The following is a 24,043-nucleotide window of genomic DNA, read 5'->3' as shown; positions in this document are numbered from 1 at the left end:
TTTTTATTTTTTGAAGTTTTTTTTGTTTTTAAAGATTTATTTATTTGAGGTGGGGGGAGGGGCAGAGGGACAGAGAATCTTAAGCAGAGTCCCACCTCCCCCACCTCGCCCCCAGCATGGAGCCCTGTGCAGGGCTGGATCTCACCACCCTGACATCACCACCTCAGGGGAAACCAAGAGTTAGACGCGTTAACAGACTGTGCCACCCAGGTACCTCAAAAGACGTTTTTAAAATACAACTTCATGTAGCAGTTCTGATGAATACCTTTACTTCACTTAAATGTCTTTTAGTTGCAATCCCTGAAGAAAACGCTATTTTTAGGCGTATGTTTAACCGAAAAAACTCAATTTTCACTTATGTTTAGGCAATTATTCTTTTGACAAAAGGTAAGCCCCCATCACGTATCTCATACTTAAGGACAGATTCCAAGCCATACTTTGTAGCTTTTTTTGAAGCTTTCATCCAAAATACATTTTATATCCTCTGTGACCTAGGAAATCTCTTGTACCTTCCCAACAGGGTAACAGAACAGGAAACAATATGGCAGAGACTGGACTATTAAGTATTAAAGAGTTTGGAGCCCCAAATATTCTATATGCAGGCCACTACACTCATGTTTGCTGTTCAATAAGATTGATCCAAAGGCTCATTTTTTCCCAGAGGTCACAGGTTTTCGGTTCCAGAATCGGGTCGAGAGGTAGCAGCCCTGTGATCCGTCCAGCAGAAAGGTGGTGGCTCCGGGTTAGGACCACTTCTTGGTGACATTGAGATGGTCGAGCTGGTCTACCACGAATCTGTTGGGGGGGAACTTGGACATGCTGGCCGCCTTGATGGCCTCGAAGGCCGCCGCCCTGCGCTCCGCCGCGTGGCCGTACTCTTGCTCCGCGGTGAGGTAAGGCATACTCAGCCAGTAATGGTTCTCTGCCTCTGTCTCCAGGCGGCGGATCATGTTCTGCTTCGCGTGGAAAGAAACTGTCCGCGGCCGCCGGTGCTTCCCGATCCACTGCCTGCCGGGAAGGCGATTGCGGCGGAGGAGGGCAGTCAGGAACATGGTACCTGCTGAGACAGGGCAGAAGACCGCAAGAACTGGCAACGCGTTCGGGCGCGGGAAGCAGCGACGCGCGCCTACGCGCGCGACACCGCCTCTTTCGCCACTCGGCCACCCACGAGAACTCACGCCGCACCCCAAATGAAGCGGGGAGCCCAATTAGCCGCGACAGGGAAAAGAAGGAGATTCGTGAAACAACGAAATAAGCCAATCAACTCACCGACCGCGTCCCGGAGAAGACCCCAGGCCCTCGGCCCGCCAGCGGACACAACCCCGGAAGTGCGCCCGTCACTCGGGAACCTCCTTGCCCCTTCGCGTGAGACTTCAGTTCTCGCGAGAGAGGACTTTTACGACGCCGCGGAGCCAGGGACGCTTCCGGTTCAAAGAGATTCAAACTACTGGCGGGCGTTACCGGAGCGGTGGACTCTCCTTGCGTCTAGTGTACTGCCGAGGAGTGCTTACCCATGGATCTGATCCGAAGCTTCCACGCGAAGCTACGGTCTCTGGCCATCACCCTAGACAGCGAGACGGCTCGGCTGCAGCGAGCGCTGAACGGAGAGGAGAGTGGTGAGTGAAGCGGACGGGCGTTTGGGGGGATCGTGGCTACTACTACGACCCGCACTGCCGCCCGCGGCCAGCCAGGAGTGCGGCATGTCAGAAGGGCCTTAAGTAAAAACACACACACCTGCAGAAAGGTTATTTATCTACAGCGGTGAAGAGTACTTCGAAAGAGATGCGGAATGGGGGTGATACACCCATCAAAATGCTCGGTGTTTGTCGTTAGCAGAGTCCCGAGGTGATAAGTGCCACCTTTTCGTTTATTCTTATGCCCCCTCAAGTATGTTGTGGCTGTTTTCAGTTCTTTGTACGACCACGTTTGCTCTCCTCAGATAATGAAATAGCGCTATTACTGTGTTGAGGAGAGAAACAGCGTAGAATAAGAGTGTAAATTGACAGATTGAGCTCATAATGCATACAATTTATACATAATATGCTTTCAAGTCACATCATGGGTATTTATCAATAAAATACAATATAATTAAAATTAAACAAAGTGCAGTTATTTAGCAGGGTTCTTTACATGCGTAGTAACTTTGTCTCACCCAACTGGTCCACAGTTGCAGGAAATGCCTTTGTTTTTCCCAGCAAAATGTGTTGCCGGCACAGACATTAGTACTCAGTGCTGCTTTTTTTTCTCTCCCCTCCCGTCCCATCTTCTTTTCTTTTTTCTTTTCTTTCTAAAGTAATCTCTACACCCAGTGTGGGGCTCAAACTCACGATCCAGAGATCGAGAGTCGCATGCTCTTGCCACTAAGCCAGCCAGGCACCCCAGCATACTGCTCTTTAAAAAAATAAACATAGCAGAATTCTTCACCACTAATCTTTAGATTAGAAAATTTTTAAAACATTAAGAGTAGTTCAGATTTTGAGATTATTTTATAAATGTCTTAATTGTAATTTGCCTTAAAATATTGTGCCCTGTAGACACAGACTCCTTTTACTTTAGTTATATTATGAGTTGTGTCCGAGCCACTTAAAAATGTTTATTCTTTTGACTGTAGAACAGTACATGTTGTAACTGGCAAAAATTTGAGATGTGGAAAAGTAAAAAGAGGAAAATAAATATTTCCTGTAACTCAACCAAAGACACCACTGTTAGTATTTTATTATTTTCTGTTTTCTCTCTCTCTTTTTTTTTTTTTTTTGTTTTTTGTTTTTTGTGAGCTCTACACCTAATGTGGGGCTTGAATTCATGACCCTGAGGTCAAGAGGGTCTGAGCCAGCTAGGTGCCTCTTTGGACACTTGATATGTAGCTGAATTGACAAAGCTTGTGCTAATTTGCCTTCTTACCAGCATATTAACTGTGTACACAAATTTTGCATTTTCTTCTGGTTTTATAAGTAAAAGTTGAAATAACTTTTCTATTTGCAGCCAATATGTATTACAGAAAATATGGAATTGTGGTAGAGAAAATGATCACCAAAAAATCTCATCAGCAGGGAGTTTGCTGGGGATTCTCTTTCTCCCTCTGCCCCTTCCCCCTGCATGCACTCTTTCTCTCTCTCTTTCTCTCACATAAATAAATAAATCTTTATAAAAATAAAGGATTCAATTCAATGGTTTTTGATATAGTCACAGAGTTGTGCGACCATTATCGTAAATTTAGATTTTCATCACCCTCAAAAGAAATCCTTGTGACTGTTAGTATCCATTCCCCATAATCCCACTCCCATCTACCACACTAGCCTTATGCAACCACTAATCTATTTTCTGTCTGAATAAATTTGCCTATTCTGCGTATTTCAGATAAAAGGAATCATACAATTAGTAGGCCTTTGTGATTGACTTATTTTAGCATAATGTTGCAAGGTTCATTCATGTCATAAGCATGTATCAGTACTTCATTCCATTTTATTGCTGAATGATATTCCATTGTACGTATATACCACATTGTGTTTATTCATCAGTTGGTGAACATTTGGGTTGTTTCCACTTTTTAGCTATTATAAATGTATGTAAACATCTGTGGGTGAGTTTTGGGTGAACATAATGTTTTCAGTTCTCTTTAGCTTGCGCTTACAAGTAGAATGATATGATATGATATGATAACTCCATGTTTAACTTTTGAAGAGCTGCCAAATTGTTTTCTAAAGTGGATGTACCATTGTACATTTCCACCAGCAATGAATGAAGGTTGCAGTTGGTCCACATCCTCATCATTTATTATTTGTCTTTTTGAATATAGTCATTCTAGTGGGTATGAAGTATCACTGTTGTGATGACTTGCACTTCCTAAATGAAAATGGTCAGCTTTTAACAGGTGAAAGGACATCTTCAAAGGATGCATGTTTCAGAAAGAAAAAATATAATTATTTAAAAAAGTGCTTTTACACGATGTATATTAGACATATTGCAACTGATTAATAAGAAAGTTGACAGTACAGTGGGTGAAGGATGTCTTTTCAATAAATGGTGCCAGGTCAGTTGGACGCTCATATGGAAAATAAGAATGGATCTTGACCCTTACTTCTTACTGTATTAAAAAAAAAAAAATCAATTCCAGGTAGATTGTAGCTCTAAATGCAAAAGGCAAACAATAAAGCACTTAGAAGATAATGTAAGTGTTGTCATTGACAAAGATTTTAAAACTAGGAACCAGAAGGTGCTCACCATAAAAAAAATTGTTAAGTCAGATTACATTTTCTCCTCTCCCTCCCTTCTTCCCTTCTTGATCTGAGTACTGATTATGTACAGTATGTTTACTTTCAAAGTTCATGAAGCTATATACTTAGGACTTTTGTACTTTCCTGTGTGTATAATTTCATAAATTTTAAAAGAAAGTCCTTCACACTTTGTTTTTGTAATTGGCAAGAAATAAATTATGAACAAATAGACAAGGATTTCATAATTCTAAGAAAGAATACTAAATTATATTTTCTATTCTTTTTCCTCCTTTTCCTTATTGCACTTTTTCCTTTCTCTATTCATATTGAAGACTGTGAAGATTACCCAATGAGAATTTTATATGACCTTCATTCAGAAGTCCAGACTCTAAAGGTATCACTTCTACAGTATTAATGTACCATCTTTGTGTCATAATTTTTAAAACCTAAGTAGACTTAGTCAAAAGATAGAGAAATTTTAATGTATTTTTTTTCCTTATAAAAGGATGATGTCAGTATTCTTCTTGATCAAGCAAGTTTGGAAAGTCAAGAAAGCATTGGTTTCATAAAGGCAACAAAAGTACTGATGAAAAAAAATTCAGTGGATATCATGAAAATAAGAGAGTTTTTCCAGAAGTATGGATATAATCCACGTGCCAAGAAGGATTCAGGTGTGGACAACTTGTATTTTACAGTATTTGTTTTAGTATTAAAGAAGGAAGGCAGCATGATTAAATATGACTGCTCTGGGCTTGGCCATGGTTTCTGGTTTTGGCTCTGCCGTTACGTGACTGTCACGTGTGATCATTATTCATCAAACACTGTGCTGGATGCAGTGCTGATTGGTGGTCTAAAACAAAGACAGTCCTTGCTCTCCTTTCCAAAATGCTAGGTAAAAGAAGAGTACAAGATATAAATCTTCAAGATTTTAGGATAGTTGGTTTCTTTTTTTTAATTTTTATTTTTATTTTTGGGATAGTTGGTTTCTAGTCAGCTCTGCCAATAAATAGCTGAGAGACTAATCTTAATGCATGCTATTTCCTTTTTCTTGTTCTCAATTTTCTCTTCTGTAGAATGAGAAATCTGGGGCATTATACACTGATAAAAGCCTTTTTAAATTCTCCAGTTTTAATGAAGGTTAGTATGTCATGGCGGTTTAGAATTTAGAGCCAAATTATCTGAATGCAAATCTCTAATTCCACCATTTATTAGCTGTATTATCTTTGACCAGTTACTTAACGGTCTACCTCTGAGGTTGTAGAAGGATTGAATGAGATAAAATTTGTTTAGAACAGCACCTGGCATGTTAATCACCCAGTGTTAACTACTGTTAGGCCCATACCTGTGAGTGGCTAATTTCAGTATGCTTCATTGTCTTTGTTTCTGTGAAGAGAATGATCTTTGTACATAAGTAAACCATTAATTAAATTCAACAAATGTATCTTGAGGATACGTGTGGAGGATAAATTAAACAGTCTGCATGGTACAACGGAAAGCATTCAGTTGACTTTAGTGTGAACAAGCTTTGGATTCAAGTGTGTGACCTTGGATAATTTCTCTGAATTGCTTTTTTCCTCACTTGCAAAATAGGAATGATAATACCGCTGTATGAGGCAGTGATATGGTGATGATTTTATTAATCTCTTTAGTGATAGCCTTGTGATAAATAAAAGAATAGGTTTTTGGTAGCCTTTATAACATTTCTCCAAATTAACAGAAAGCACAATGCCTAAACAAAACTCTGAATCAGCAGCTCTTCCAAGGGCCAAAAGCCTTGAAACCAAAGTCTGTAACTTTTTTTTTTTTATGTGGTACATACTCCATATTTAATACATCCTGGTTTATCATGCATGCAAAAATAGTACCCTATCCTAATTCATTTCCTGTTCCCAGTGAAAACAAAGAAAATACGGCCTTGAAAGAAAACAATGTGCTCCTCTTCACTTCCTCCAATCTGTTGGATCTCTTAGCTGGCCCGGGAAATGTACAGCTTAAATTTATCCCTTTCCTCTTCCTTTGGATCCAAAAGATTCTGGCAGGGATCTGTACCAGCGTCTCACCCCATTTTAACTATAGACCTTCCTTTAAAAGATGAAGTGAACAAAAAAGGTCATTATCATACTTACAAAAATATATTCCAATTCATAACAAGAAAAGTACAAATATTTTCTTCTTAAAAAGAATGCAAGAAACAAATTTTGGAGAAACTTTTTCCCATTTCTTTCAATATGTGCAATTGTTTACAATTCATATTTCCGATTTGGCAACCAAATGGTACCTATTCAAGGTCATCTAAAACAGATCTTTGCATTAACTCCCTCCCTCCTTATTCTTAAACAAATGGTAGTGTTTGGAATCAAAGGATGTGGGTTCAAGTCTTGCCTCTTTAAATTTTAATCAGCTGAGTGTTTTCCAAAATATTGTTTGGTACCTTTATCTATAAAGATGAGGACAAAATATCCTAAGATATTTCATGCTTGAAACAGTTAATACGAAAATTAAATGGAGTGAAACATTCAAATGCTTGTCCCAGGGGGAATTCTAAACACATTTTCATTTGTCTTCCTTCATCTCACCATCTCCATTTTCTCTTCCTTTCCGGGACCCTTTCTAGTTACTGGTTCATTTTTCTTCTCCACAGCATGCTACACATTTTACATCTGTCCTCCTGCATTTTCTTACACCCATTCCATTCTCCATACCTTGTTATCTCACTGAAGCCCTGTGACTTATTAAGTTAATCTCTGCCTAGTTCCTGGCCAAATCCACTTATCTTCTTTCTGGTTATCTTCTTTGACTTTCTGTTGTCTTACACTAAAATCTAGTATTTCTCCTTCTTAAACTCTTTCTTGGCATCATAGTACTATCCCGGACCTTTTAACTGCAACTTGGGTCTCACATCAAATTCATTAACCATTAATGTATGCAGGAAATGGCAAAGGATGTGGGGAAGAGCATAGTTGTTACTCAATTATTTAGTCTGAGATCCTCAGTGTGGTGGTTAGGCATGCAGGGTCTGGAGCCAGATATAACCTACTAGGGTTGAGAAACTATATGTCTTTCTAATGCTCTCCTGTTATTTTCCTCAACCAGGCTTTTAATACAGGTGTTCCAGACTGAGGATAAAAATTTATCTTGGTATAACAGTCTTTCCTTTTTACTTAAACATCTGTAAATGAAAAACCTAAAATAATATTATACTTTGTGTTAAATCTAGATCATAGTTAATTCTGCCCTGTACTTAAAGTCATAAAATGGTAAAATGGTTCTACAATCTATTAAGAGAGATGGGTAAATCAAAGTAACTGAAGAAGTAAGGATATTGGACTTTCATTTGCACTGATTTTTCATCTTTTAACATTTTAGTTCTTAAATGTGTCATCGAAAATGGGATATGGCTACACAAGAGACATGTCAGGAATTTCCTGAAGGGACAATTGAAATAAAACTTTAGATACTAAGGAGGGAATCAGGACTTTTGCCGATTTGGGACATTTCACATGGAGCTGTTTTGTATGGTTTTAGTACATGGAATTTTGTGGTTTGACGTTTGACCAAAATATGACCTCCTTGGTTCTTCCTCACAGTGGATGAACAAGAAATCATTGACTCTGAATCAGAGTCCACTAAGCATGAAGATTTTCACATACCTGATGTGAAGGACAACCTGTCTGATCCTGCTGTTCCGAGCACTTCTGGTTCTGAGAAGTCTCCACGGAGTCCACAGCTTTCCGATTTTGGACTTGAGCGGTACATGGTATCCCAAGTTCCACCAAAGGCTCCACAGGCAGTAAATGACCATGAGGAAGAGCCAAAAAATTTAACTCCGTCTTCTAAACAGTCAGTAGTTAAAGTACTAAAAACTCCAAAATGTGCTCTAAAGATGGATGATTTTGAATGTGTAACTCCTAAATTAGAACACTTTGGTATCTCTGACTATAGTGCATGTTTAAATGAAGGTTACACGATGGGACTTAAAAATATAAAGGAGAATAAAAGGTAAGCCACGTTCATAAAAGACACATTTTATCTAATTTTCTAAATCTTTTGTATTTATTGATTTTTCCTAGAAGAGATATGATATTTCAGATAGTAACTTTCCTTCGAATGGATTTCAGATATTTCACATTTCAAACTTCCCTGAATCACGAATTCCATGGGTAAAGTGTGAGCTCTTGGATTTCCAGTTAAATGCTGTAGGAGTAATATAGGCCTGATGGAGTTTGGTGTTTGGCGGGATAGAGAAGGGGTAGAATCAGTAAGAACCTGTGAATGATTTTGCACGGAGATGTGGGAGGAGAAGACTTGGGGAGCCAGGATAAATCAAAGACTTCTGTTTTGTTACCTGTTATGCTTGGGAAAACAAGACAGGAAAACCCACAGCTTGGGCTAAAGGTGGATGCATTTCCGTGTTGATTTAGAGGTCCCAGTAGAAGTGCTCTTGCGTGTAGGTATTTTAAAACATTCAGGTTTTTTGGTTTTTTTTAAAACATTTTATATTTACTTATTTGACAGAGAGAGAGACAGCCAGTGAGAGAGGGAACACAGGCAGGGAGAGTGGGAGAGGAAGAAGCAGGTTCCCAGTGGAGGAGCCTGATGTGGGGCTCGATCCCAGGACCCTGGGATCACGCCCTGAGCCGAAGGCTGACGCTTAATGACTGAGCCACTCAGGTGCCCCACGTGTAGGTATTTTAATATGAATTGGAAGCTCAGTGACCAGTTTTTGTCCTGGACTAAAGAGATTGGGAGTGAATAGTGTGGAAGTGGTACTTAAGGAGTTACAATGAAAATGAAAATACCCTGTATTAAAGCAGCTAAGCAAGAGCTAAAGGTAAATCCATATCTTTAAGAACTGTAATTATTAAATAAGGAGAATAAACATTCAACTTAAGGAGTCAAGTAAAAACCCCACAATTGTGGGGCAAAGAGAAGAGAGTAAACACCAAAGATAGAGTAAAATGTCATTACAAAAGATCTTTAGAAGAGTAGAGTTGATAAATCTAAGAACTGGTTCTTAGATAAACGTAAATGCAGATGACAAAATTAGGAACGAAGGGCTATAATTATTAAGCTATGAGAAATACTATAGGGCATAGTATTGGGAAATTTGGAAAGTTCAGATAAATGAAAAGTTTTTGAAAATAGTACACAATTATCAAAATCAGCTCGAAGTAGAAAACCTGTATAGGCCAGAAGTCAGAGAAGAAAACCGAAAAAGCTATCAGAGAACTAACTCCAAAAAGCTCTGAGCACAGATGGTTTTCTGGATGAATCCTTTCGTAATTTCATAGAATATATATATTTCATCTTTTATAAAAAGTTATTTTTCTGAGAAGGGGAAATACATTCTATCGTGGGTCCCAGCACCTCACCTGGACTCTTCAGACTCATAAAACGTCTGCTTTCCATTTCCTCACTAGTAAAATGTATATAACCATATCCATCCTGCTTACCACACAGAGTCACTGGAGTGTAATGGATAACAAAGTTATAAATTGCCTTAAGAATGAGATACTATGAAAATAATGATCTTTAAAAAGAACTGTCATTATCAGAGGTCTACAAACTACTGCCACAGGCCAAATCCAGCCTGCTGCCTATTTTTGGTAAAGGTTTATTGGAGCACGGACGAAAAAAAAGTTCTTTTTCTAAAAGCAAAATAAGACAGAGAAACACTGCAGTTGAGTTTATGAGATTGACATACCCTTGATACAAGTACTGACAAAGCATGCAAAAGGAAACTATAGCCGATCTAATTTATGAACATGGATGTAAAATCCCAGTTAAAAAACTCACAAACTGAGAGGTGCCTGGGTGGCTCAGTCGGTTAAACTGCCTTCGGCTCAGGTCATGATCCCGGGGTCCTGGGATTGAGCCCTGCATTGGGCTCCCTGCTTGGTAGGGAGCCTGCTTCTCCCTCTCTCCTTCTGCCTGCTGCTCCCCCTACTTGTGCTCTCTCTCAAATAAATAAAATCTTTAAAAAATAAATGAATGAAATGATTTCTAAAAGTGGAAAAAAGCATTCATATTTGCAACGAAAAAGTAAAATGCCAACATCAGTCGTAGGTAAAAGGTCTATGTGATAAACACCATAAAACATTTCTGAATTACATAAAGGGGAAATTAGAGAATGTAATGTTTTTCTTTATCCAGATAGATAGACTGAATATTGCTAAGATGTTTAATCACAACAAATTAATTTACAGATGTCATGCATTTACAACAAAGTCTCAATAGAATTTTTTCCATGGTGGAGAAAGGGATATTTGTAAAATGATCCTAAAATTTATTTGGAATAGAAATAGAAAGCAGGAGTGGCTAAAAAAAATGAAAAATAACAGTAATGAGGGAATTTGACCTACTAATATTAAAATATATAAAGCTACAATAAGTAAAACAGTATAAAACTGTCCCAGAATAGATTTATAACTGAAACAGAATAGCCCAGAAACCAACTCTTATTTATATAATTTATATAAGAAGGTGTTTTTGAAGTAAGAATGTTCAGTAAATTATGCTAGGACAGGAACGCCTGGGTGGCTCAGTTAAGTGTCTGCCTTCAGCTCAGGCCCTGGGTCCTGGGATTGAGCCCCGTGTCGGGCTCCTTACTCCGCGGGGAGCCTGCTTCTGCCTCTGCCTGCTACTCCCCCTGCTTATTCTGTCTCTCTCTGACAAATAAATAAAACCTTTAAAAAAAATTATGCTAGGACAATTGGTTAATTGAGCCAGCTTGTAGTTATTTGATGACACTCCTCTTTATAACTATATTTCAGACATCTGGGTAATTGGCTAGAATACCCTCAGTAACTAGATAATAGGATCAGTCTTTTTAGTCCAAAAAAATGACAAGTTCTCAATCTCTATCTGTAAACTGGTTGCAAATTCCACTTGATGGTTTTGAAACCATGAGATATATAATTTCTATATTTGAACTAACGAGTTAAACTTATGGCTTACCCTTAAGTCAGAGCTTCTTAACTTGCGTCTAAGTCACATCTGTCAATACAAAATGGTGTATAGCCTTTTTTGAGCCATGGGTATACATTAAAAAAAAAAAAAAAGATTAGTTCCATGAGACTTCTGTTCTATAAAACAGAACTGAATGTTTGTCTAGACTTCATGATATATAGTAAGATTGAATTTTTTCCCAGAGGTTCAATATTAACTTCTTAAAATCTTATAATTTCCTTATGAATCACACCAGTGAAGAGGCCATAGAACCAGAACCAGTGACCAGTGATAATTTCTTTGCCGCTCCTGGCCTCCAGCAGTTGAAAAAAAATGGTAAGTGTAATAATCACATTACTTCTCGGCTATCCTCTTTCTAGATTATTTTTGTACAAAAATGGTTCTGTCATCTTAGACATTCTCACAGCCCCTCTGCATCTTTTCAGTTCATAACACTGAATTATATAAAGTACCATCCCATTCAGGTGCAGCATGATTTCATACTAGAGAAGGACATAATTCTCTGGTATGTTTTCCTACTTTTCATGATTATAGTCCTTATCTGTCAGCTTGTTTTTTTTAATATTTTAACATATATATATATATATATATATATATATATATATATATATATATACACACACAAAATTATATATATATATTCAGTCACCAAATTTTGATACAGAGCCAATAGTACCTTTTTTTTTTCCCCAAGATTTATTTATTTATTTATTTTAGAGGGTGAGGAGCAACTAGAGAGGGAGAGAGAAACTTAAGCAGACTCCGCGCAGAGTTCAGAGCCAGATTCAGGGCCTGATCTCACAGCCCTGAGATCATGACCCCGAGATTACGACCTAAGCCAAAACCAAGAGTCTGATGCTTAACTGACTGCGCCACCCAGGCGCCCCCAATAGTACCTTTTTAAAATTTAGCTTTAGCCTATTGATTAGAATTCTACATTATTTTTCTTACATAAACCACACTCAGAGTACATTAGCTACCATTTCAAATTCTGTTTTTTTAGAATACTGCAAGAACTTAAAGAAAATTTTCATGTAGTGTTTTCATGTTTCTCCCACCAAACATGAAAACATTAGTTTTCACAAAAATATAAACAATTCTAGAGTTTGTGATTTTTTTTTGATTATTTATAATTGTCTAATCTATATCAAATCTATTGGCATATTTTTTTAAAGTAACTTGTCTATCAGGTGTTTCCAAATTTATGAACATATTTTCAGAAAAATTCTTTTGTACTAATTTCACTGACATGTATTATTAAATTATGTCATTAGATTATCAAGCTGCTTCTGGCATAAATAGAAGTGAAAAAATAAAGATGACTTCTGGTAAACTTAGAGCTCAGCTTGTAGGAAAGAGCCTGTCTGTGCCAAAGAGTGGGAGAGAGTGGACCACCACATCTTACATACCCAGAGTTAATTCCCAGGGGAGCATAAACTTTTTAGAAAACGATGAAGGTGGAGAATATCTATATATATAACTTCTGAACTGGGATGAATTTTTTAAAGAAGAGCTTTCTGACTTAAAGCCTTCAGTAGACATCACAGGCCGTGTATTTTATGAAAGGAATGGCATGCTCAGGTTTATCCACTAGTACTTTTGTCAAGTGGGGGCTTGTTAAGAGAGTTCCTATTGTATTTTAGCTTGACCCTATTCTTATGCCACCGAACTACCATCATTATAGTCCATACTTAGGAAAATTTAGTAACTTGTTTACCATTTTCTTTATTTACTGTTGCTTCTTCTATCCTACTCATTCTTTCTGGGTTTAGTTTTCTTCTTGTTAAAGCACATTCTTTAGCAGTTCTTTCAGAGATGTTATTTCTAGTCTGCGAGAAGTGCTCTCTGGTTTTGTGTCTGAAGACGTCTTTTTTTCTTTCTCATTTATTCATTTTTGAACAATAATTCAACTGGATATAGACAATAGGTTGATAAATGACTTTCTTCAATATTTTATAAAGAAATTATTTCATTGTCTTCTGGTGTCCATTGCTGATGAGCAGAATGCTATGGGTCTGATTTGCTTTCCTTTGTAGATTTTTGGTCTTTAAGATTTTTGTTATTATCTTTAATATTCTACATTTCTCTGTAATTTTAAAATATGTTTGTTTTTATTTATTATGTTTAGAATTTGGTATGATTTTCAAACTAAGGACCCATGTCATCAATTTTGGAAAATACTCTGAGATTATCTCTTTAATAAAATTACCTTCCCTAATTCCTCAAGTTTTGTCTCCTGGAATTCCTGTAAGCTATATTTTGGGATGTTATCCTTCAGTCTCCTTGGTTAACTTCCCTTTGATATTTTCCTTCCTTTTCTCTATGCTACCTCATGCTTTAGTTAGAACTTTCTTCCACTTTGCTATTATTCTCTTACGTTGAGTCTAAATTATTATTTTAATCTATTAAATTTTTACTCCAGTGACTACATTTTCTGTTTTATGCATTTTTCTTTCAAATGTGACTGTTCCTTTTTTCCCTTCCATAATACTGTTCTCTTGCCTCATGATTTCTGTGCCTGCCTTTATCTCTTTGAACGTTTTAAACATATGTGTCTGGAAGACTGGTTAAGGTGTTGATACTTTTGTTTATTGCTCTGATTCTCTTTCTTGGAGTTATGTCTCCTCACAGGCTTTTAATTTTTAACTGTGAACTCTTCTTCAGATGACGCTGTTTTCAGTGGAAGTTCTGGAAACCACGGGTTGTCCCGTAGAGCTGTTTCATGCTCACCCCAGCCAAGGCCCCATGGTTTACCAGTACACACAGGTATTTAGTGAACTGCTTGACTCAGGATGCCTACACTGGGCTCATAGGGTGAACTCAGAACCCCCAGCGCTGCACCGTGTGGAGTTGATACTCTGATTTTCAGTTTTTTCCGAAGACCTAACCTTTAGCCTAGCTGACTAGGAGCCGTTCCCCTGGAGCCGGCGCCAGTGGGCAGGTGTTTTCCAGTTTCTGCTTCACACGCCTCACTGCTCTTGCAGGCTCTCGGCTTGATGCACTGCGCTCTGTTTCAGTGCCTCCTAGGTTGGAGCCTGTGCCCTTAACTTCTGTCTGTGCTTGTCCTAGAATCCCAGGTGTTTGGGTGTATACATGGAAATTTCATATTAAGTACATGTTAGCATCTTACTGAATGTGCTCCAGATCTTTCTCTTCATGTTATACATAAATCTAAATCCCCACTGTTAACTCTTTTTCCCTTCCTCCCCTAAAGTGATGATTATTCTAGAGTTGTGTTGTTTGAAAATTTCATTTAAGTTGCAACGTACAATTTGTATTCTTCTGCCACTTGCTTTTTTCACTCAATCCATGTAAATCCAGTTCATCCATTTTAATTGTTAAGCATTGTATGAATAAGCCATATTTTATTTACTCACTTGCTTATTAAGGAGTAGCTGTTTTTTACTATTACAGGCAGTGCTCTGATGAAATTGTCCCTTGTACACATGTTACTCACATCTAGGAGTGGAGTTTCTAGATCAGCGGGGATGCACATCTTCCAGTATTCTAGAAAATGCTAACTTGCCACCCAAGAGTGGCTGTCCTGATTCTCTCCAGCAGTGTTTACATTCCTGTTTCTCCATCTTTCCCAGCACTTGATGATTTTTGACTTCATAAAATTTTGCCAGTCTGATCATTTTTCTAACGTTTGTTTTTTCTCCTTCATTTTTTTAAAGGTTTATTCATTTATTTTAAAGAGAGTGTGAGTAGGGGGAGGGGCAGAGGGAGAGAATCTCAAGCAGACTACCCACACTGAGTTCAGAGTCCGATATGGGGCTTGATCTCAAGACCATGAGATCATGACCTGAGCCAAAACCAAGGGTCAGCTGCTTAACCGACTGAGCCACCCAGCTGCCCCTCTTTGATTTTTTTTTTTTTTTTAAAGATTTTATTTATTTATTTGACAGAGATAGAGACAGCCAGCGAGAGAGGGAACACAAGCAGGGGGAGTGGGAGAGGAAGAAGCNCAGGCTCATAGCAGAAGAGCCTGATGTGGGGCTCGGATCCCACAACGCCAGGATCACGCCCTGAGCCGAAGGCAGACGCTTAACCGCTGTGCCACCCAGGCGCCCCTGATTTTTTTTTTTTAAGATTGCTTTCATGATACTATGTGTTAGAGGTATTAAATGACTGTATACCAGTGATTCTGTTTCTGGGATCTCTTTCTAAAAGTTCTGATAGTCAATTATGGCTTTAGAATAAATCCTAATGTCTTAGAAGGCAGGTGACCTCCTTGCCTTCTTCCTCCTCCTCCTCCTTCTTCAGAAATTTTATTTTCTCCATAAAGATCGTACAGATTTTAATAGATTGACATGTTGGTGTCGTGTCTTCTTTGTTGCTGTTGTAAAAACATATATCTTTTTTTTTTTTTTAAGATTTCATTTATTTATTAGAGAGTGAGAGTGAGCACACAAGCAGGGGGAGGGGCAGAGGGAGACAGAGAAGCAAGCTCTCCACTGAGCAGGGAGCCCGATATGGGGCTTGATCCCAGGACCCAGGAATCCTGGGATCATGACCTGAGCTGAAGGCAGATGCTTAACTGACTGAGCCACCCAGTTGCCCCCAAAAATATCTTTTCTCAAATTATACTTTTAATTGTTTGTGCCCTTCTGCCAGAACTATTCATTTTTATATATTGCTCTTACACCTTGCAGCCTTGGTGAGCTTTTATTAGTGCCAATGAGACTAGATAAGCAAATGTGAAGTTTTGTTTCTTCCTGTCTGGTCAAGCACACACGATAGCTATTTCTTAAGTTATTAAAGATAAAGTGCACAAATCATATTGACTATGATTATAACCTAAAAGTTGAAACATTTCAACTTTATTTTCAAATGTATATTTTCATGTCATTGTTTGTGTCTTTTAGATGCCAACTGTACAGATTCTCCCTTGGCACCTACATTTTGCACTCCTGGTTTGAAAATTCCTTCTACAAAGAACAGTACAGCTTTGGTACGTTTCCATAACATCGAAAGCTCTAATCTTTTTCCTGATGACTCATATACACTATTTCTAGACTCAAACATTCTGTTTTAAAAACTTATACTATTGTATGTTAACTATACTTCAGTTAAAAAAACCACTTAGATTAATGCAGCCTTTAAGAGTATTTTTACATATTTCTGGAGGGAAATTTAGCAGCATATAGCAAAAGCTTTAAAATTTTTTCATACCTTTAACCATATCTCAGGATTTATTCTAAGGCACATTAGCACAAAGAATTATAACAAGGAAGTTATAGAAGAAGAAACAGCATCATTTATAAGAGGAAAGAATGGGAAAAATCTGAATGTCAAGTGGTAGCAGAGAAGTGAAATACACTGAAGTATATGCTTTAAAGAACAGATAAGAACATAAAAAGAATGTTTTCAAGAAATATTTAATGATGGAAAATGACACACGTGTATGGATATACAGACACACACAATATACTTTTTTCAAGGAAAAAGAGTAAAAGAATGGATAGGAACACACCAAAATGTGATTATCTCCAGGTGATAGATTTAAGGGTGATTTTTTAGTCTTTTTCCAAATATTTCTCAATGAACAAATTTACTATAAGCATACATCATCCCTTCTTTAAAGTTGCTATGAACACTTAAGACAACCAATGCAGAAACTGGGCTGTCCATAAAATGTGATTAGTACATCTAAGGAGCTAACATTTTATTTTTAAAAATATGAATTTAAAATTCAGTAGCCCCATGTGGCTTGTTGCTACTGTATTGGACAGCGTAGCTGTAGACCAACAAAGTGCGATTGGTGTCAGTTGGAGAATCTCTCAGGTTATTGGCTGCTAGGACTTGCCTCTTAAAATTAATCCACTCCTTGTGCGCCAGTGTGGAAGGCACTGTACTGATGTGACTCTCCCTCTCTATTAACTCTGACCCTAGGGAGATGAGGGCATTTGCTGGATTGGTGAGTTTAGCACGAATTGCATGCTGAGCTTACGTCAGACGGGCTTTCCTGGTCTTGAGAGTGCGGGCGTGCGGTAACACTTGTGCTTGTCCGTGCTGTTACTCTCACGAGGCTCAGCTCAGTGGTGCCTGAAACTGGATGGGTGAATCCATCTAAATCTGGTTCAGTCAAGTCCGTTTAGTTTTCATATTAAGCTGTAGCTCAGCCATCATTAGTAATGAAGGATGGTATTTTGTCCTCCCTATGCCATTTCTTTGTTTTCTTAATTTTCTTTAGTGATCGGTCAAGGAAGAACAGGTCATTTTTGTGCTACTTCTCGGTTGGTTATGTGCAACAGAACTAAAATTGACTAATAATTTTTGTTCACTGTATTTTATACCATCATAATTTAATTATTTATTTTTGTTCAATAGGGATCCACAAATTATCCATTATCAAAAACAAATAGTTCATCAAAAGATTTGGAAATGAAAGACTGTACATCGTTAGTTTTAAATTCAGACAAGTGTTTTGAGAGTTTTGCGGATCCCTCTTCTCCTGTAATTTCTTCTTATGAGAATCTGCTGAGAACACCCACACCTCCAGAAGTAACTACCATTCCAGAAGACATTCTCCAGGTTGTTTTTCCAGGCTATTTCTTTCTCTGATACATTCTTTTCAAAATTAGATATTTATATTAAAGACCTGAAACTGTAAATAAACTGTCCTGTTTCTCACCACGCTAATGTGCTGGTTCGTGTACCGAGAAAATCTAAATTCTGTGCTCATGGGCCCTTCTGAGAGCACCTGGCCAAGGTCTTCTGAGCTGAGTACAAACTCATGACTTCATCATACTTTTATGCCCTCGTGCTGCATTTTCTCTTTACCTTTAACTTCATGTTCTGAAATGTATTCTTAGAATATTTTGTAATAATTGTTCAACTGCAGTTGCCATGTTGACCATTGTTTCCATTGGAGGTATGGCTGGCAAAATCAGAAATGTCATTTACCCTACAGTTCTCCAGGGCAGGGCAGCATAAATAAGCTTAGATCAGTGTTTCTTGAACCTGAGACATCTTGGACCTTGGTCGGAGAAACATTGATTTAAATGTTAGAATACTCAAGCAAGGCCACCCTGATTTTTTAGTACCTCATCATTTACCCCTGGTCTACTCCTGATCTACATACCGACTGCCAGCTCTACTAAATAACCACCAGTCACCCTCCCCCACCCCCCCGCAATGGAAGAGTGCTCGGTGGAATGGCTTAGGCAACTGGAATTAAGAACCGTTCTAGCAACTGACCTAGCTTGTGGAGAGCTGTGCGAAGGATGAAACTACTTGGAAGAATACCTAAATGCCATTAGAGCAGACTCATCCTGTGATAATCAAGAAAGTATTTGTTACCCTTTTTTGTCTTGTTTTCCTGGGCATTATAAGAAGTGGAGTGAGCATCTTCTGTCTTTTGTAGGGGTTATCTAGAGTTTCTACTTTGCTGTGGTTGATCCTTCTCTTTTCGTTTCTACATGAAAGAGGGGAAACCTTGTATTTAATGTATCCCCTATATATGAAAAAAATCATAACTGATATTTCAGACTCTTCTTTTTATAATCTTTAATAGGTGATGATCCCTTTTGAGCATGTGTCTTGCCTCTTTCCTATATACATTTTCCCTAACAATTTTGTAAAGGCTTCATTTGCTCTCAGGGATGTGTTGCTGCTTACTCCCATTCATCTTAGAGTACATTTTAGAAGGCTTTAGAAATCAAGCCTCCAAATTCAATTTCTAGTAACTCCATCTTTTCTTTGCTGTTGAATGTTTGTCTGTGCTGCTGAAAAATTATTACTGTTTCAAATAATTCATATCTTTAAATTTTCCTTGGCTTTTCTTGAATGTTTTGTAAGACCTTCCAAATTTGTTGTGTTGTTCCAATGACTTGATAAAAAGGAATGTTTTGTTTCAGATTTTATCAAAATACAACTCAAACCTAGCAACTCCAGTAGCAGTGAAAGCCGTGCCACCCAGCAAAGGGTTCCTCACTAAATACGAAGGACTAAACATCCGAGGTGTTGGCAACAAAGAAAACTGGTGAAGGTATGTTACATTTCTAAAGAAATTACCTGTGTTATTTTAGGAGAACATTTAAAAATTAACATTCATACGGTAGTAAAAAAAATTTTTAATTTTTTGGGGGGGAGGTAGTAAAAAATTAATTGACATTTGCCAGCTTAGGTTAACAGCCTCTCTCTCTTTTGATATAGAGCTTGTTATCCCTGGAATTCAGACTCCCACACGAGCAAGTTGAATGACATCGTTGGGAATCTATACCCCATTATTTTATGATTGTAAAAATATATAGCCACAATGTATATATATTTTTTTAAGATTTTATTTATTTATTTGACAGAGAGAGAGACAGCCAGCGAGAGAGGGAACACAAGCCGGGGGAGAGGGAGAGGAAGAAGCAGGCTCCCAGCGGAGGAGCCTTATGTGGGGCTTGATCCCAGAACACCGGGATCACGCCCTGAGCCGAAGGCAGACGCTTAACGACTGCGCCACCCAGGCACCCCTATAGCCACAATATTTTGTCATTTGTTTTGTTGGTGTTTATTAATTATGCATTATTTTTAAAAAAATTTTTTATCTTTTTGCAGAAATTCTAGTGGATCCATCCATTGTAGAAACTGAACAGAAAGATGAAAGCAGAGTTGAACTTACTTTGTTATTCACATTGCCCTGCATCTTCCCCTTTTTAAAAACCAACCCATATTAAAGATAAACACGGACACAAGTCACAACATAGTTTTTTTTTGTTTGTTTTTTTTTTTAAAGTATGCTCCATGCCCATTGTGGGGCTTGAGCTCACGACCCTGAGAACAAGAGCGGCATGCTCTACTGACTGAGCCAGCCAGGTGCCCCTGTCATAATATGCTTTTTATTAAGATTTGATTTCATTTAACCTCAGTCTTAATCAGTTATTTAGTTTTTAAAGACCATTACTATTTCACCAATTTCAAATTTACCGTGCGGAATCTAACAGAATGGCTGAGTTTAGGAAAGGGGGTAAATAATTTAAAATGTTTAAATGTTTGTTACTCAAGTTAAGGCCACCCTGATCTTATGGTAAGGTGGCGTTGCTGTCGGCTGGAGCTGGGCTTCTCCCCTGATTCTGGCTCTGCCCTTGTCCTGTCTCCTCTCACAACTGTCCCAGAGCCTTTCACACCGTTTATGTCAGCAGTGCTTTTAAGACTCTTGTTGTCTACAAACGACAGCTTAAATAACTTGAGGAAAAGGGAAGAATCTGCAGGTCGGGGTAGCTGTACAGCAGAAGGTCTCAGACAGTTGGAAACAGGACTCACCTGTCAGGGTGTGTGTTTTTCTTGCTTTTACTCCCAGCTTTTTACTTCGTGTCAGTTTTATCCTCTCAGATCAGCTCTTTCCACCCCATGGCTGCTGACCTCTCCAAGTGTCCTCTCCAGCATGGCCATCCAACAGACCCAGGGCCTCTATCTGGAAGGTTCTGATGCCTCTTCCTGGGTCCGGTGCCCTTCTGTGGGCTGTCACCTGAGAGCCCAGGAGGCAGGAGACCCTTGCCTCTTGAGCCCTCTGATAGCTTCAGGCTGCTCTGTCCATCGAGCCCAGGATCCTTCCCATTTAAGTATAAGTGCGAAGTAGTTCTACATTCATGCGAGTATTGTTGGGGAACTCCAGGTTACAGCCAAAGGGAAAATAAGGACCCAGCCTATTGCAGAGAGACCGGTTACAAATTTGAAAAGAAACCGTTTGCAAGTATCATGACAAGGTGCTTCCAAGGCTTAGGTTTGGGAAATCTGATGCAGTAAAGACTCCCCTCTTTTATGCTAGCGCCTTATAAGTCCAGTGTGAAGACCTGTCACGTTGTGCTCTTTTCATCTTGTCAGAAAATCATCACTAAAACAAAACTCTTCTTCTACGAATTACTGTGTGGTAAAATATTTGTTAAGTATGGTATAAAATTATTTTCAAGGTAAAGCTCTGGTCAACTTTATATACAGCGACTCCCAAATTGCTGTCAAACTCTTGTTGGCTGTTTTCCACAGCTACACACACAGAGATCCACAGAGTGGATGAGACGGCGTGAGGAGGGAGGGGTAGATTCAAAGCGAATTTGGGACTGAACCCTAGAGTTCTCCTAACTTTGGAAGACGGAAAGAGGCAGAGCAGTGTAGCAAAGGAGGTTGAGAAGAGGCCAGTGAAGCAGGAAGAAAGTATGTCACAGAGAGTGATTGATTCTGTCAGTATTGCTGAGAATCTAAGTGGAAAGAGAACAGACCACTGGACTTGGTGAAATTGATGGTATTGACAGCACTGATTAATTTTGAAGGGGGCCTAGGAACAGAGCTCTGCAGTGGACTGAAGAGAAGAGAGGTGGCGTGAGGAGCAAAGGGTGTTGTAAGATGGGAAATAAAGACTGTTGTAGTAAACATTTCTGGTTGTCTGCTTGTATCCCCAACTTGTTTTGTGATGGCCCCCCAAAACTTTCTTTCCCTGACCCTTCCCGCTTTTCTACTATGATCCTAGTTTTTGTGACTTAGAACTATATGCTTCCAGCTTATCAAGCTTCAAGTGTTAGCATCTTGCAAGCCTGTTCCTTGCTTAAAACTCTCTTAGTGTCTCCACATTGCTCTCAAAATGAAATCCGAGATCCTTAATATGACCTACAAGACCCTATGTAGTCTGACATTTAGGTTACTCTCCCTGTTCTCTTGCAGCTCGTGTTCAGCCACACAGGCCAACTTTCCTTTTCTTCTTTCCTGCCGCAGGGCCTCACACTCTTTCCCCTACCCGCTCTGCTTAGCTAACACCCTCTCATCCATCTGCCCTAGATGCCTGATGTTTGCGCACCACCACTGGCCCTTTAAAGGAGAGCAATATTCTGATTTTCCTGGAAGAACTCACAGTCCAGCTCCAGCTTCAACCAAGCAATATCACAATCCCTGACCGGCGTGGTCAGTGATAGGCATACAACCTGTGAAGTCAGAGAGAGCCAATTCTAGGACTTGGGGAACCGCTGGGAAACACCACTTCTTTTCTGGATGTGCAGAGACGCACACCTGGAGCTCCTGGCCACCATCTTCTCACCGTGACAGGAAGGGAGCCCGAGCAAGAGAGCGGAGGTGTGACAACTTGGAACCTCACCATCTAGCTGGGCCCGCAGCCAGCTCGCTCTAGCCTGGGACTTTTCTGTTAAATGCTTCATAAACTCCTGTGCTATGCTGGCTGGAGTTTCCTTGTTATTTGAGTTTCGGTTGATCTGTTTCAGGTCTCAGGTTAAATGTCACTTTACCTTCCCAGTCCCAAAGGTCCTCCTGTAGTTCTGAGCACCCTATTGTCATCCTTCACAGTACTTGGTAATTTGTAAGAAAATATTTGAGTGTAGATTTAATTTTTATATCTACTATTGGACCATAAACTGAAAGGCAAGGATCTGGTTTGCTTTTGTTCGTTACGCAGATACTTAGCAACTTAAGTTCCTGAATGAATTTGTGATAACAAACACTGAGATCTCACTCTGCTCGGCACAGTTCTAAATACATTTGTGAACCAATTCTTAGATCAACTCTTATGAAGTAGGTACTATGATCCTGACTTTTCACATGAGTACACTGTGGCTTTGATGACTTTCCTTCTCCCTGCCCCATTTCCCACCCCAGATCTTAATGGCCTAAGATCTCTGGGACTTGTCCCCTCCCCCGTCCCCTCTGCCACTTACTGCAGTTCTCACCTAGATTAGTGCAGCAGCATCGGACACTCCTTTTTAACCTGAACTCCAGTCAACAGTACTTCAGTGCTCTATTGACTGTTCTTCCTTTATCATGTTCGTGCCTTTGTTCATGCTAGATCCAGTTATCTGGAGAACTCCAACCCAACCTGAGGTGTTGGACAACCTTAAATGCCATCTTCAGTAGCGACTGTCTTTGTCAGGACACTTTTCCCTCCACCTTTCATCGTATTTACACTTCCGTAACTAGACTGTAAGACCTTCCGAGAAGGATCGTATCTGGGTCAGATTTATCTGTGTACCACCAGGCTCACAGCAGCTACTATCAGGTAGGCACTTTCAAAATGTATCATCTCCTGGCACAGTACTGGAAAGTGAGAGGAGTTAAAGTAATCCGGGATACTACCAATTCTGACAGCTCCCAGTAGTCACTCTGCAGATTCTGGAAATGCCTCAGGAGGCTCACCTCATTCACAATGGAAATTGCTTTAATCTCATCAACTCCTCTCTGAAATTTTCTTAGGAACTGCTAGCCTGGACAGGAAGTTCTGACAGCCGAAGGCACAAAGCAAGGGGACAACAAACCCCTTTTCTTCTTCGAAAATGGCGAATGGCACTTCGCTGAATATTCACCATCAGGCACACTCAGCACCATTTCATCGGCTCCTCCCAACAAGCTTTCCAGGCTGGTGGTAGTGAGAACACCTTTCTACAGTTATGATTTTTGCTTAGCGAAATTATCTTTTAGTATTTAATGTTAAAATTGCTCTTTAGACTTTAGCTTATTCTCTTCCTATAGGGGTAAGAAAACCCATGAATAAACATACTTCCTTAAGGCTTGTTCCACTGTAGACTCCCACGAAATTACAGTTGTCGACAAAACCACCTGTATCCAAGCAATAGAACACAAGTCCTTGTCCGGCTGCTCAGACCCCCTAAATGGAAGCTGGGACTGTACCATTTAAGATAGGCTTTCTGGTTTGTATAAAACTGAAACCGGGGGGGGGGGCACCTGGGTGGCTCAGTCAGTTAAGCGTCTTCCTTCAGCTCAGGTCATGATCCCAGGGTCCTGGGATGGAGCCCCACACTGGGCTCCCTGCTCAGCCAGGAGCCTGCTTCTCCCCCTCCCCCTGCTTGTGCACACTTGCTCTCTGTAGAATAAATAAAATCTTAAAAAAACAAACCTGAAACCAGTCCATA

The 24,043-nt window shown here is 39.3% G+C and overlaps 2 protein-coding genes across 8 annotated transcripts; one reads left to right on the top strand and one right to left on the bottom strand.

Moving 5' to 3' along the window:
• Nucleotides 1–252: 252 nt before the first annotated feature.
• On the bottom strand, nucleotides 253–1,409 carry MRPL57 (mitochondrial ribosomal protein L57). Of its 2 annotated transcripts, none has more exons than XM_002925265.4 (2): nucleotides 1,270–1,409; nucleotides 253–1,060 (listed from the first exon to the last, which is right to left on the bottom strand). In XM_002925265.4, the coding sequence occupies exon 2, from the start codon at nucleotides 1,050–1,052 to the stop codon at nucleotides 744–746; it is 309 nt and encodes a 102-aa protein (XP_002925311.1). In that variant the 5' UTR covers nucleotides 1,053–1,060; nucleotides 1,270–1,409; the 3' UTR covers nucleotides 253–743. The 2 variants fall into 2 exon arrangements, with proteins under 2 accessions (XP_002925311.1, XP_019661547.1); XM_019805988.2 differs by having other exon boundaries at nucleotides 253–1,057; nucleotides 1,270–1,364.
• Nucleotides 1,410–1,480: 71 nt separating this feature from the next.
• SKA3 (spindle and kinetochore associated complex subunit 3) lies at nucleotides 1,481–23,911 on the top strand. 6 transcript variants are annotated; one of them, XM_019805984.2, is made up of 10 exons: nucleotides 1,481–1,616; nucleotides 4,547–4,608; nucleotides 4,720–4,885; nucleotides 7,802–8,213; nucleotides 11,419–11,498; nucleotides 13,848–13,949; nucleotides 16,052–16,137; nucleotides 17,517–17,720; nucleotides 19,046–19,176; nucleotides 21,948–23,911. In XM_019805984.2, exons 1-9 carry the CDS (start codon nucleotides 1,514–1,516, stop codon nucleotides 19,172–19,174), a joined length of 1,344 nt encoding a protein of 447 aa, XP_019661543.1. In that variant the 5' UTR covers nucleotides 1,481–1,513; the 3' UTR covers nucleotides 19,175–19,176; nucleotides 21,948–23,911. The 6 variants fall into 6 exon arrangements, with proteins under 6 accessions (XP_019661543.1, XP_019661544.1, XP_034520856.1 ...); XM_019805985.2 differs by lacking the exon at nucleotides 21,948–23,911 and adding an exon at nucleotides 19,737–21,038; XM_034664965.1 differs by lacking the exon at nucleotides 21,948–23,911 and adding an exon at nucleotides 19,490–19,532.
• Nucleotides 23,912–24,043: the final 132 nt, after the last annotated feature.

This window comes from Ailuropoda melanoleuca, chromosome 7, assembly GCF_002007445.2.
Source record: "Ailuropoda melanoleuca isolate Jingjing chromosome 7, ASM200744v2, whole genome shotgun sequence".
Lineage (NCBI taxonomy): Eukaryota > Metazoa > Chordata > Mammalia > Carnivora > Ursidae > Ailuropoda > Ailuropoda melanoleuca.
The sequence above is the reverse complement of the archived record's forward strand: the minus strand, read 5'-3'. Positions and strand labels throughout refer to the sequence as shown.